This window comes from Crotalus tigris, unplaced genomic scaffold (assembly GCF_016545835.1).
Source record: "Crotalus tigris isolate CLP2741 ecotype Arizona unplaced genomic scaffold, ASM1654583v1 scf7180000023625.2024221, whole genome shotgun sequence".
NCBI classification, from domain to species: domain Eukaryota; kingdom Metazoa; phylum Chordata; class Lepidosauria; order Squamata; family Viperidae; genus Crotalus; species Crotalus tigris.
The window spans coordinates 949,459-963,572 of NW_024100087.1; the positions used below are offsets into that span (position 1 = coordinate 949,459).

At 35.0% G+C, this 14,114-nt stretch overlaps 1 protein-coding gene across 2 annotated transcripts in view; it reads right to left on the bottom strand.

The window, feature by feature from the left end:
* Positions 1-14,114, bottom strand: part of BBS7 (Bardet-Biedl syndrome 7) — a 33,823-nt gene that overhangs the window by 15,277 nt on the left and 4,432 nt on the right. For both annotated transcript variants that reach the window (XM_039320149.1, XM_039320150.1), the window contains exons 2-10: positions 13,060-13,125; positions 8,541-8,603; positions 8,149-8,324; positions 6,593-6,779; positions 5,433-5,505; positions 5,043-5,159; positions 4,361-4,491; positions 3,559-3,643; positions 2,513-2,612 (exon numbers count right to left, since the gene is read on the bottom strand). In XM_039320149.1, the coding sequence (XP_039176083.1) occupies positions 2,513-2,612; positions 3,559-3,643; positions 4,361-4,491; positions 5,043-5,159; positions 5,433-5,505; positions 6,593-6,779; positions 8,149-8,324; positions 8,541-8,603; positions 13,060-13,125 (998 nt within the window). The remainder of the gene's footprint in view (positions 1-2,512; positions 2,613-3,558; positions 3,644-4,360; positions 4,492-5,042; positions 5,160-5,432; positions 5,506-6,592; positions 6,780-8,148; positions 8,325-8,540; positions 8,604-13,059; positions 13,126-14,114) is intronic.

Here is a 14,114-nt window from a genome sequence, read left to right on the forward strand (position 1 = left end):
TGGAGCAACAATGGCACACCTTGGACGTACGAAGAGCACTAAGACATTACATTTCGCGCACAGCGGAATTCCGACGCTCAGAAGCGCTTTTCATATCCTTCCACCCCGCTACTAGGGGCCGGAAGGTCTCGTCCTCTACCATCGGTAGGTGGATTAGGGCATGCATCACTGGGGCATACCAGGCGGAGTCCTTGCAAGTCCCCAAGCATATCACGGCCCACTCCACAAGGAGTGCTGCCACCTCAGCAGCATGGGCCATGCAGGCTTCTATTGAAGAGGTATGCAGGGCAGCCACTTGGGCCTCGCCCTCTCCATTCATTCGCCATTACAAAATCGGCAAGTACTCCTCTGCAGAGGCCTCCTTCGGTAGGAGGGTTCTCCAGCAGGTTCTAGACCAAAGTTACACACGGGACCAGTCTATTCCCCAACCCAAGGGACAATAGGCTTTGGTATGTCCCACTGCGTGGATTATCCATCTCCAGTGCTGGAGAAGGGGCGTTGACTTACCTGAACGCCTTTTCTCAGCACGGAGATGGATAATCCACACCCACCCTTATAGGCTAGGATAATAGGGTATATTTAGTGGAGCCAAAACGTCTTACTGTCAGTCAATGGCTGCGCTCGAGTCAAGACTGGAGAATCATGGTCCAGGACAGGCGTGGCAACTTTGGCTGACTGATCTGATTGGCCAGGAATACAGTCTCAACCCACTGCGTGGATTATCCATCTCTGTGCTGAGAAAAGGCGTTCAGGTAAGTCAACGCCCCTTCTAGGGTAATTCCAGCAATTCCAACTATAACATTGAATCTGCTTGGCTGGTTAAGTCATTTAGAGACAGTCTACTGCAGTTTCTCTTTTATCCCCTCTATGAGGTCGATGGATATGAAGTGTGAGCCAGAGAGAATGGCCCCCATTTTATGGAACATTCTCTGCCTGAGCTTTCTCTAAAAGTTTTACAAAAAATTTTACAAAAAAAGTCCAAAACATCATTATTGCATATTGATTTTAAATAAATGGTGACACTGATGTTGTTTTCTAATTATTGATTTCAATTATTATTTTTAACGTATTGTTTTAGACTTCATTGGATCCCATACAGAAAAGAGGGATAAAATAAAGACTAAAACAATGCATTAAAAACAATACCGTATTTTAAATCAGTAGTAAAAAATAGTACATCAAAGTCACCATTTATTTAGTCCTCAACTTACAATGACAATTGGGATCTGAATTTCCATTTCTAAACATGCAGCTATAAAACATGACTATATCACTTAGCAATGGCAATCCCTGCAGTGCCAGTTGCCAAATCCCATAGTCGTTGGACGAGGGTACTTTCTACCGATTTCCCACAACCAAGTCAGAGGAAAAGCTGGCAGGAAGTTGCAATTGTGCTAGGATGCAGGAGGATACACTAGGCTGTGAGGGAGGAACTATGAAGGGAGGCTGCACCAGTGTGAGGGAGACACAGCGATAGGAAGGTTGGAAGGGTTATGTATGGGTGCAAGGGAGGCACAGTGAAGTTGGAAGGTGTCCAAGCGTCATGGTGAGATTTAGGGAAGGTGTGTGGGAATGGCCAGTATGGCAGAGGGGCTGGGGAAGGCTGCACAGGTGGTAGACCCTTATCCCAGCGACTTCCCTGCTGATTTTCCTATTAACTTTCTGGGGAAGCCAGCAAGGAATGTCACAAATGGTAATCATGGTTATCACGGGTTACTGCAACTGGTTGTAAGTGTGAGCTGGTTGCCAAATGCCCAAATCATGAGCACGGGAACTGAGACAGCCAGAACTCCAAGACCAACTTTCATTCCGTACTATCATAACTTTGAAAAGTTGCTGAATGAAGGGTTGTAAATCAAAAACTACCTGTAGTTTGTTAGGGCATGCTTTGTAAATAAATATCATAAAATATCCAATCCACAGAGGCATAATATAAGGCTATATTAGTGGTTTTAGCTTCGTTTATACTACTATTTCAGATTGTATAACTATTGTTTATGAAACTGGTATCAAAGATAGTACACCTCCCTTGGTTTTCACTAAACACTAGTCTGCAAGAGTTTTAGACTGCATTAACTCAAAAGTTTGCACTCTATTTAAACTGGGGAATTCTGACCTAAGGTTAAACTAGGAAATTAAGCCAGATATATGACAGGAAGCAAATCTGCTTATGGTATACATAATAACGTCATAACAATATTAATTTAACTTGTTTTGATTGTGTAGGCCATTAAATGTTACCAAACAGAGAAAGTGGGTTATAAAATCTATTTTATTCTCAAAGAGCATAAACGGTATCCTGCAGGGGAACTTACAATAAAAATGTTATTGCAAAACAATAACTGAAAGTTTAATAGCAAATTATCACAAATATTTGGCTGGCCATTTACAGCTAAGCAAGTATATAGTTAGGGTGCACTAGTGGCATAAAACTACTCAAAATGTGTGCCACATTAAGACAAAATTACCACCTCAATATTATTTTTGCATTTTCACAAAATTGTTACATTACCTTAAGGACAAAACTTTATTCTGCATTTCATGAGTCAATTTTAATTCATCTAATCCACATTCTCCATGAATGGATTCTGTAGTTAATCCAGACACCCATCCTAAAAAAAATGAATATATTTTTTAAATTTCAGATTCCTATTGTTATTCAAAATTTTAAGCACTTCTATTCAAAGTCAATGAATCCATAAGTTTAAAAAAAACTCTACATTGTGCCAGATAGCAATGTTTTATTTATTTATTAAATTTTTATGCTGCCCACATTGCCATAAGTCATATGTTAGAGAAGAAGCATTGTTAAGAATTGGAAGTTATATGGAACTGTAGAAATTCAAGACTGGAAGGTGAAGAAAATGTCTGCTAGAACTGCTCCCCAAATGCTCTGCAAACAGACCCTCACATTACTGAAAATAGCCAACAGAAAAGGTCCATCATATAGTGTTGCTTACACTATATAACAATGATCTGCAAAGCAGAGTTGACAGAAATAAACTTTTTCTATGATTTCACAACAAAAGTCATCTAAAGTATGCAAAAGAAAATCTTTGTAAGACTGAAACTATTCGAACAAAGTGCTCTGGACTGATGAAATATGTAAAAATCGAACTTTTTAGCCACAACTACATAATACATTTGAAGACAAAAAAGTAATATTTTGCTACCATTTTTTTGGAAGGTCAACATGTCCTAAAGATTAATGTTCAAAGTCACTGAAAAAATTGAAGCTGAAAAAAAAATATTGAAATTGCCTTCACAGCAGTCAGACTAAAATATTTTTGAAGACTTGTGGGGATTTTTCACCCCTGTAGTGAATGCAAGGAGACCTAAAATATTTCTAAACTATAGGAGTTACAGAGTGAAAGAAAAATTCCCAAACAAAGAATAGACTCTAAACACAACCAAAAGACATCTTACAATGAACGGTGTGGATAGGTGTCCAAAAAAGAGCTAGGCAATATATGTAACAACTGGGTTTTTTTAAAAGTATTTTATTCTTGTTAAATTGAAATTAAACTGAAAAGCTCTAAAAGTAAAAGTAAAATTAACCTGAAAATGTTGCTGTTACAATCTCATCATAGCCCTCTTTTCCAACACAGCCACCTTGGATGGATGTGACACTCTCTGATAACGCCTAACAACAAACAAGAACTGTTAACATATATTTCACATAGGTATTATCTGCTTTTTGTTATATTCTCTTCATTGTATATCTTTCTCTACATTTCTTTTATATAAGTCTATGGCACTTCTGCATCTAGACAGTACAATTTTAATTACCACATTTAAAAAGGGATATAATAGTCTGAAAAGGTGCAGAAATAGGCATTCAAAAAGGCAGCTGAAAGAGGACATGACTAAGTCAATTTGTAAACACACTCGAGAAGATGCTAGTTGACTATTATGGGAAACAAAATGCAGGACTACGATGGGCTTTGCCTGATCCAACAGAGATATATTTATATTCTTCTAAATTCACATATAGCAGCCACCTTGCTAAAACTAAATAGGTAAGTTGAGCTTTGATTAAGAGTAAGCAATGAACCTCAGGTATACTAGCTTGAATTCCATGCGGGTGATAAAGCAGAATATAAAACTAAGAAAATACCTTTATGAAACCTCTCCTATTATTTCCAGAAAGCATGACACAATATGATTTTTTTTCTTATTTACTTAATCAGAGAGAGAGAAAGATTTCCTAGCATTTTGACTGATAAAAGTCTTTTGTAGATGATTTAATTCATAAAAAATGCTTGAAACAAGGCAATTCAATTATTTAGGAAAATATAAACATAATAAATTGTCTTATTAAATAAATCTATTGTGTAATAGATTTACACAATATACTTACACATTCATATTTGAGAACAGGGCTCTTTTCAGTTTCAAATTTATAGATTTCTATTATTCCATCATCTCTACCAATGAGCAATTCTTTAACACCATCTCCCAAAATGTCAAAACTATCCATACATAAGATGCCTGGCAAACAGAATATAAAACAGGTATTTATCTGTGTGTGTATGTATGTGTATATATATGTGTGTGTGTGTGTGTGTGTGTGTGTATGTGTGTGTGTGTGTGTTATGTGTGTGTGTGTGTGTGTGTGTGTGTGTGTGTGTGTGTTCAATGATGCAATCTTCGATCTCCGGGAAGAGTATACTCCAGTATACTCCCGGAGATCGAAGATTGCATCATTGAACAAATATGCCCAGGATTCGTATTTTTATAACCATTAAGGATATATATATATATATATATATATATATATATATATATATATATATATATATAAAATAGCTATTTATATTTGTTATCATAATAAGTTATATTAGATACTAGATAAGGCCTACAATTTTTGCTAAATTTCAAACCAATCTGATTGAAAATTCTACAAATATAGTAATGAAAAATGATAGAATCTTATGTACAGTATTTACTATTTTTGTTCCTTTTTTTGAATAATATGTTTTTTACCAAACTGCATAAAAAACTGTTACAGGATGCTTAGGAAAACAACACAAAACACTTACCGCCTCTTTTTTTCTCATTTCCAATTTTCCATTTTTCTACTGGAGAAACACCAGTAATCTGTACCAAGCCAATTTTGCCATCAGATGTCCCAAACAAAACTTCTTCACCAGAGTCACCTAGAAATATAAATTAAAACTATTATTAGAATAATCTTTGAGTAGACTTCTATCTATTCAGTGGATTCCCCAAAAATTTGTTTTTTTAAATTTAAGTTTTAGGAAATAAAAAAACCACTTTGCTTCATTTCCATCACTTTTATATAAAATGGATCAGAATAATTCTATGTTATAGAAAATACCTATATAGTATGTGGAATTATAACAATACTTTATGAAAATCAGATTCATCATTTTAATAACCTTTAAAAGACTTCTAAACATTCTACTTACCACCATTTCCATTGTTCAAGGCCAGAACAGCAGGTGGACCTGGGACCTCCATTTCATACAGTAAATCTGAACCCTCAAAAAAATGAAATGGAGATACTGTTACTTATGGCATAATCCATAACATTTAATTTTAATTTAAAAGAAGAGATAAAGATTTTTTAAAAAATTTGAAAACTGCATTCCTGCTTTTAGAATGGAATGAAAACTGAAGCCTTGATTGTCAACTGTATTCCCCTTTTAAACTTAGATATTTAAAATCCCTACTTGAAAGAACAGTCCACGGGGACCTGAATTGCAGACTATCCTATTCCTCCTGGGCTTTGACATATACGTTACTAGCAGAATTGCTAAGTTGATAGACAAGGCAGTTCATGTAAGAATCCATTATTCTGAACAGATCAGAGTATTGTGGAAAGGCAATACATTTATCTGAATGTTGGTTCTTTGTATTTAGCAGATATATATATTACTGTTGTATTTTTTACCTATTATTTTCTGGAAATAGACATAGTTATACTTTTATTTTTTTAATATGATAGTAAGACTAATCAATCAATGAACTATGTAAACTGTCAAATTATCAAAAACTGGAGCCTAATTCATCTAATTCATCCCCAAAATATACATTTACTCCAAACTAGATTACAGACCCAGTCAAGGAACTAATGATTTCTGAACTGCTCCAGAATATAAAATTAAGCATCTGCAGTTCAGTTAAGCTTTTTTAAAGTTTTACTCCTTAAATCACTGCCTAAAACAGAATGTTCAGAATCAAGAAAGCTTTCAAATTCTTCTTCTCAAGACTAATTTAGTACTTTCTACCAATCCTTGAGCAGGCAAAGAACTAGACTAGCATTAAATTTGCTGTTCCTAACGCTCTTCCTTATCCTTCCATGTTACAGAGAGCTTATTATCCAAAATAAATAATAATAACCTTTCATAAAACAGAAGTTTTCCAAGTATATATTAGCTTTTATTCAATTTACCAGAATTGCTGCAAACAGGTAAAATTTCCTTGTAAATGATTGTATACAATTATTGGTATGAACAGATGAACAATATTCTATTTAATTGTACTAATTCACCTTTTAATTGCAATAAATAACAGTTATTACTAATACACTGGGCTACAATAATGGCAACAAACAAAGAAGGTTTACCTGCAAAACTCTAAGAACTCTATCTTGACATGCTAATACTGGTATAATGCAAGACAGTTTATCTGGTGGAAGACAGAGAACATCGTTGATTTTATCCCCTGATAAATAATAGTGCTGATCCTTACAGTCACAGTAATGGTTATAAATGTAGCTTGCACCAAGAAAGAGATCTGATCCAGATATATACCTAAAATAATAACAGCACTGTAATTAAAACTTAAAAAAAAGTAAAGCACTAATTTGGGAACATTATAATTTGTTAAGTATTCATACACTTGTTATCAACATAATGAGCCAATAAGAAATCCATTTCTTTTTTCCTCTGAAAGGAAATTTTTACAATTCTTTGAATACTACTAAAAATGTGGCAAGTACTTTTGAAATGTAGTTGTGATTACAGTATAGGACTAAAAATAACAACTGTATTCTATTTATACTAAAATAAAATGTTTGTCTATAAAACATAGCCAAAGGAATGATTTTTGAAAAAAAATGGCTACAAAAATTAGCTTTATAAATAGCAAGTGCTAGAAAAAAGCTCAAATTTATTGAGATATAAAAGGGAGAGAAGAGAAAACACAATCAAGTTTTCAAGATTCTGTTACTATAGGCCAGGAGTAGGCAACCTTGGCTCTTTTATGACTCATGGACTTCAACTCCCAGAATTCCTGAGCCTACCCCTGCTATAGCCTATCAATAAAACATGGTTCCAGTCAAAGCTTTGCAGTCTGTTTCCGGATCTGACCTAACTTGAAGATCTGTCAGAATGGAGTTTTACTTCCCCTATCAGACATGGTCTACAATTTGAGAGTTCTCCTGGATATACAGCTCCCACATGAAGAGCAGGTAAGATCTATGGCTAGGAAGGCTTTTGCACAGGTATATGTAGTCATTTGCAACTATTCTGGAATCAGAAGGTCCTGCTCATGGTTAATCCCTCCTGCAGTTTGGGAATATTTTAAAATGTTCCTTTTCTGGGTGATAAAGAGAGAGGGTTCTCCAATCTTTCTGGGCTCGTGGACTGGAGGGAAGGACAGCAGCTTCAAAATTGGTGTGCATGTGCACACAGGGCCATGCACACTGGTGCAGCACTAGCGGACCCGTTCGCACATGCAGCATGCACTGGCACCATGCGCATGCGTGAATGGCTGTGCACCCCCTGGCGGCTAGTGTCCCCATTCACGGATGCGCGAATGGCTGTACAACCCACGCATGTGTAAACGGGCTGCAGACAACCCGCGCTAGAGTTCCCACTCACGCCCGTGCGTATGCGCAAATGAGGCCGTGGACACCAGCGCAAGTGGGAGGGGATGCACGTCCACAAATGCACGTACCAGCCAGCCATTTCTGCACCTGCTGGCCAAGAGCCCATGGCCCGGGACTAGGCCGCAGCCCATAGGTTGGGGACCCCTGCTTTATAATATGCTGGTGAGATTTGCTCCAGGATAAATTAATTATATGGATTTTCTTTTTGTCCATGTGTGAGATTCAGTTATTTTTAAGTTAAATATAGTTAAGTAACGAAGCACCATTACGTCAATGTTTAATATACTCACATAGCTTTGATGTTTTCAGTGAGGTTGGTGTTAAATGAAAGGAACTGTTTCCCTTTTTTTGTGAAACCTCGAACCTCTGAACCAGCAGCCACAAAAATTTTCTCCTGAAGAGTATTAAGAGCACCTCCCAGTTCTAATCGTGCAATCTTTTCTCCTGGCAAGGTCTTGAATACTGGCTAAAATACAAAAAAAAAAGTATGTTCTGTATCATTACAAAATAAAGGTTAATAGGATTTGAATCACAGAAAAAAATAGGTAATTCTTTCTATAGTCATACAGCATTTAAAAATGTGATTCTTCAAAATGGTTATCTTTATAATTAGTTGGCATTTTACAGTAGTAAGTTACTTTATTTTGTTAATTTAAGTGTATAAATCAATAAATAAACTTACAATAGCTTCTCCTTTTTTTATCCCAAAGCAGGTAATAACACCATCATGGTCTCCAGTAACAACCTTTAAAGTAAAATAATATATACTATTATTTTAAGCATACAAAGGAAAACCAATCCTTTTTATTGGAAGTATAGCTATACACTCGGATCTAGATTTTTTTCTCTTCTGTTTAATTCTTCCACTTAAAATGCTTGTGATATTTCAAAATGGTTCTCTTGTGAAAAAATAAGTTTTGTGAAATCATTTGAATAAAATGGGTGCAAAGATAAAATATCACAGGCAAATATCCAAGGAGGGAATTCCAGTAAAAAGCCAATTTAATGTGCCAAACCTGGAAGAATTAAACTCATGGGCAGAAGAGATATAATTGTACTTAAAGGATAAAAAAGAAAAGATGCTAAGGCTATGGAGACTGGGAAAGAAAGGACAAGTAATTTATGTAGAAACTAGAGGAATGGTTTATAGTCAGGATGGATATTGTAAAAGAAACCTCAGGAAAATAATAGAATGAAATTAAATAATTGATTTAAATTGTGCATGTACTAGATTTTTGTCATAAGAGATATCAAAACTATACTCAAGTGATAATATAAAGGGAATGGATATAGATAAATATTTACAATCAGTACATTTTCCTAAACTTTCTGCGAAACAGCAAAATGGGATGAATTGTTTAATTACTGTGGAGGAAATTGGCTTAGCTATCAAGCAGTTAAAGGTGGGAAAGTCTCCAGGAACAGATGGATTGACATCGACATATTATAAAAATTTATATGAAGAAATGTTGGAGCCATTAAAGGAGCTTTTTAATAGTATCTTGCTGGGAGCACAAGTTCCTCCTTCTTGGAAAAGAGCGTTTATATCATTGATTCGGAAGGAGGATCAAGATCTTACAGAGCCTAAGAATTATAGGCCGATATCATTATTAAATGTAGATTACAAGATTTTTACAAAACTTTTGGCAAATAGATTAATGCAGGTTATGAAGGATTTGATTCACAGTGATCAATCAGGATTCATAACAGGGCAATACATGAAATATAATGTTAGACAAATTATTAACTTAATTGAGTATTTGGATAAGAACAATCAGATTCCTGTGGCTTTTATATTTTTGGATGCTGAAAAAGACTTTGATCAATTAGATTGGCAATTCTTATTCTCACTGGTAGAGAAAATGAATTTTGGGGATAATTTTTTACATGCACTTAAAGCCATATATCAGCAACAATCTGCTCAAATTGTTGTTAATGGGGGATTGACTGAGACTTTTAATATTGAAAAAGGGACAAGACAAGGATGCCCATTATCTCCATTGTTATTTGTTTTGACATTGGAGATTTTGTTGATCCAGATTCAAGAATCAACAGTAATCAAGGGCATAAAGATAAGAAAAAATGAGTATAAATTACGGGCTTTTGCGGATGATTTGGTTTTGATTCTGGAACACCCGATTAGAGCGGTTGATTGTCTGTTAGAACTTATAATACAGTATGGAAAAGTTTCTGGTTTTAAAGTCAATAACCATAAGACTAAGATATTATCTAAGAATATGTTAGCCAATGACAAGGAAAGTTTGGTTAAAGCCACAGGTTTTCAGATGGTGAAAAAGGTTAAATATCTGGGAGTATATTTAACTGCCTCAAATGGAAAATTGTATAAAAATAATTATGAATTAATTATGGGCAAAAGTGCAAAAGGATTTAAATGACTGGAAAAAACTGCAATTGTCATTGTTGGGGAGAATTTCAGCTGTAAAAATGAATGTTCTACCAAAGTTTCTTTTCTTGTTTCAGATGATACCTATTTTAAAAAAAGATGTAAATTTGGAGGAATGGCAGAAGGGTATCAATAAATTCATTTGGGCTGGGAAAAAACCAAGGGTTAAGTTTAAGATTTTGCAAGATGCCCGAGAAAGAGGAGGACTTAAAATATCTAACTTGAAATTATATTATGACGCAGCCGCCTTAACTTGGATAAGTGATTGGCTTAATTTAACAAATAAGGATATTCTTGTTCTTGAAGGGTGGGATTTAATGTATGGTTGGCATGCATATTTAATTTTTAATAAGAAAGTGGACCGGGCTTTCAAATCACATATTTTGAGGAGTGCCTTACTTCGAGTTTGGAAAAAGTATTATTATAGGTTAAACTATAAAATACCTATCTGGGGAATTCCTAGACATGCAATTGAGGGGATTTCTAAGGGGATGAATTTTGATAAAATTTCATATAAAGAATTATTAACTTGGTCAGGTTCGGATTGGCATTTAAAATCTCTAGATGTATTAAGGCAAGAAAATATTCTACAGTCATGGTTTCAATATTTACAAATAGTGGACAGGTGGACTGTAGATAAAAAAGAAGAAATAACACTAGAAGATGGAAATCTGGTTATTCAGATTAAAGGTCAGAGTCAGGCCCATATAAAAAGAATTTACAATGCTTTAATAGAATTAGACTCTGAAACAGAATTGGTTAAAGACTGTATGATTAAATGGGCTCAGAATATCCAGGATCCGATCCCATTGGACTTATGGGAGACAATTTGGATTAGAAATGTTAGATTTACACAAGCTCAAAATTTGAGGGAAAATTTTTATAAAATGTTTTACAGATGGCATTTAGATCCTAAAAAATTATCTTGTACGTATCCAAATTTACAACCCAAATGTTGGAGATGTGGTAATATGGATGCGACATATTTTCATGTTTGGTGGAATTGTAAAAAGGTAAAGGCTTTTTGGATTATGTTTTGGTGGAACATTCAAAAGATTTTTAAAAGGAGGATAAAGTTCACCCCTCAATTATTCTTATTGGGTATCTTTGTGGATTTAAATGACAAAGAAACTACTTTAATGTTGAATTTATTAACTGCAGCAAGGTTATTAGTAGGCTCGTATTGGAAGAAGGACTTGTTGCCTACTTTAGAAGAATGGATATTTAAAGTTTCTAACTTTGCAGAAATGGCAAAAATTTCTGCTTATTTGAAGGATCATACACAAGAAAGATATATTATTGTATGGAGAAGATGGATAGATTATATTCAGAAAAAATATGGGACTATAAAGTTTCATTTATTTTATGAGTAAATTTTATAGTAACTGTTGTAAAGATTTGTTTATATGACTTAATTTAAGGGGAGTTAAAGGTTAAGTATGATTTTTTTTCTCTTTTATTTTCTTTTTTTCTTTTTATTATTGTTAACTTTCTTAATAATAACCCTGTATTCTGCTCTGGGAAGCAAGGGGGGGGAGGGTTGAAGGTGGGTGGGTAGGTGAGTGGGTGGGTAATGATAATATAGACATGGTAAACGCTTGGGCATTTCCCCTATGCTGCCTTCATATGTGTGAGAGGGTGAGAGGGGAGGAAGGAGTAGGGAGGAAGTAGGATGGTTAGAGGAGAAGGGGAGGGGAAGAGAGTAGGAGGGGAGGAGAGAAAGAGGAGGGAAGTGGGGAAGGATTAGAGAGGGTGGACGCAGCCTGGAGGGAATGGGCAGGTGGTACCAATGGTTAGGAATTTAATTGTATTTTGTATGAATAAATGGAAAATAAAAACTTTTTTAATAAAAAAAACAAATATTTATCATGTTCTAAAAATAACATGATTTGATGCCAAAGTATATGTGAATAAATTATAGAAAAATTAAGAAGTAAGCTTATGAGTTTTAAAATACACAACATGAGAGTAAGTCACAAGATCATTATTTATATTTTAGAATAGTACACAATAAAGTAAATGTATTTTTTCTATACTGAAGGATTCTGGAACAAAGGGAAATTGTTTAGTCTAACTTTTGCTTTCTTGGTTTTTGTAATCAGCTTTTGCACCAGAGAAATTTCATGCAAGTGTGGGAAACATATACATGGATGGAATATACTGAAGGAGAGAATAAGGGAGTGCAGAGGAATGATTGATGTCTTTCTTATGATGTAATGCAGTGGTTCTCAACCCTTCTAATGCCACGACCCCATAATACAGTTCCCCATGTTGTGGTGACCCTCAACCACTTATATATCACCGGGTGCCAGGGGCGTGGCCAAAGAAAAGGGGGGAAAATGGCAGACAGCCTTGTTTGGCGACCCCCGTGAAATGGTCGTTCGACCCCAAATGGGGTCCCGACGCACAGGTTGAGAACCACTGATGTAATGGGTCTGTTGTCTGATTTTCATTGGCTAACAAAGTTTATAAAGCAATGGTACCAACTTTCTAATGCATGGCGCTTCTGGACATAACTCTACCAGCATTCCAGATTGTGGGCCACCCAGCTGCTTAATTTGATCAAATAAAGTGCTGCTTGATCAAGAAGTCTCCACTTGGGTTATCTGATTAGATTGATATGGTATCTCAAGTTCAAGTAAGGGACTGGGACCTTACATTTCTATTTTTCTTTTTAAGAAAAAAGTATAATTTTTAAGTCTGATCTTTATCACATACAATTATTTTAATAAATACACTTCTATATAGCTTTGAGCTCCTGAAAAAAGTATAGAATATGAATCAAATAAATAAATACCTTCTGTGTAGCTTTGCGTCCTGATGCAGGGAGCAACTTCATGGTTTTCTGAGATATCACACCCACCTAGTTGCAAATAAAAAATGTTAGTATTTATATTTGACTCACCCATTTTAAAACCAATTTTCATTTATCAAAATTTCAGTACACTATAGTTATAGAGAAAAACAAATACTTAAATTATTAAAATGCATGCTTCCCAAAATGATATTGGCTTTCCAATATATCATTAGGTATGCATGCATATGCTTTTGCTTTCTTTTTATATGTATACAGGCAGTCCTCAACTTAAAACTATTACTTAGTGCCATTTAGTTAAAATGGCACTGAAAAAAATGTGATTTATGACTGTCTTTCAACACTTATGACTTTGCACAATCCTTGTGGTCACATGATCAAAATCTGGACGCCTGGCAACTGGCATATATTTATGACAGTTGTAGTGTCCGAAGGTCATGTGATCACCTTTTGCAAAGTTAATGGGGAAGCCAGATTCACTTAACAACCGTGTTATTAACTTAACTGCAGTGATACACTTAACAACCATGACAAGTCGTAAAATGGGAAAAACTCACTTAACAATTGCCTTATTTAACAACAGAAATTCTGGTCCCAATTATGATCGTAAGTTGAGGGATACCTGTATATGATACTAGGTAGAAGAGTAAGAGATTATGATTCAATTGCATGCATGCTAAGTAGAGAATTTTTTCTTCCACTCTGTTGTATCTGATTTTCATCAACTGACTGGATAAAACCCTGCAGTTTTCTCACCAAGGTTTTTCACAAGTGGTTTGCCATTTTCCCCTTTCCAAGTCTGAGAGAAAGTGATTGGCCCAAAGTCACCTAACTGACTTTGTGACTAAGATAGAATTAGAACTCAAGGTATCCCAGTTTTTAGCTTGATGCCTTAATCATGACAACAAACTGGCTCTCTCTGTCTTTACTCATTTTAATTTCAAAATATCCAGTCTTAAATTTTTTTACCTTGGAAATATTGCAAACTCAAAACTCTTAAATCTTCAAAGCAGTGAGTTCAACATGATTTGTATATA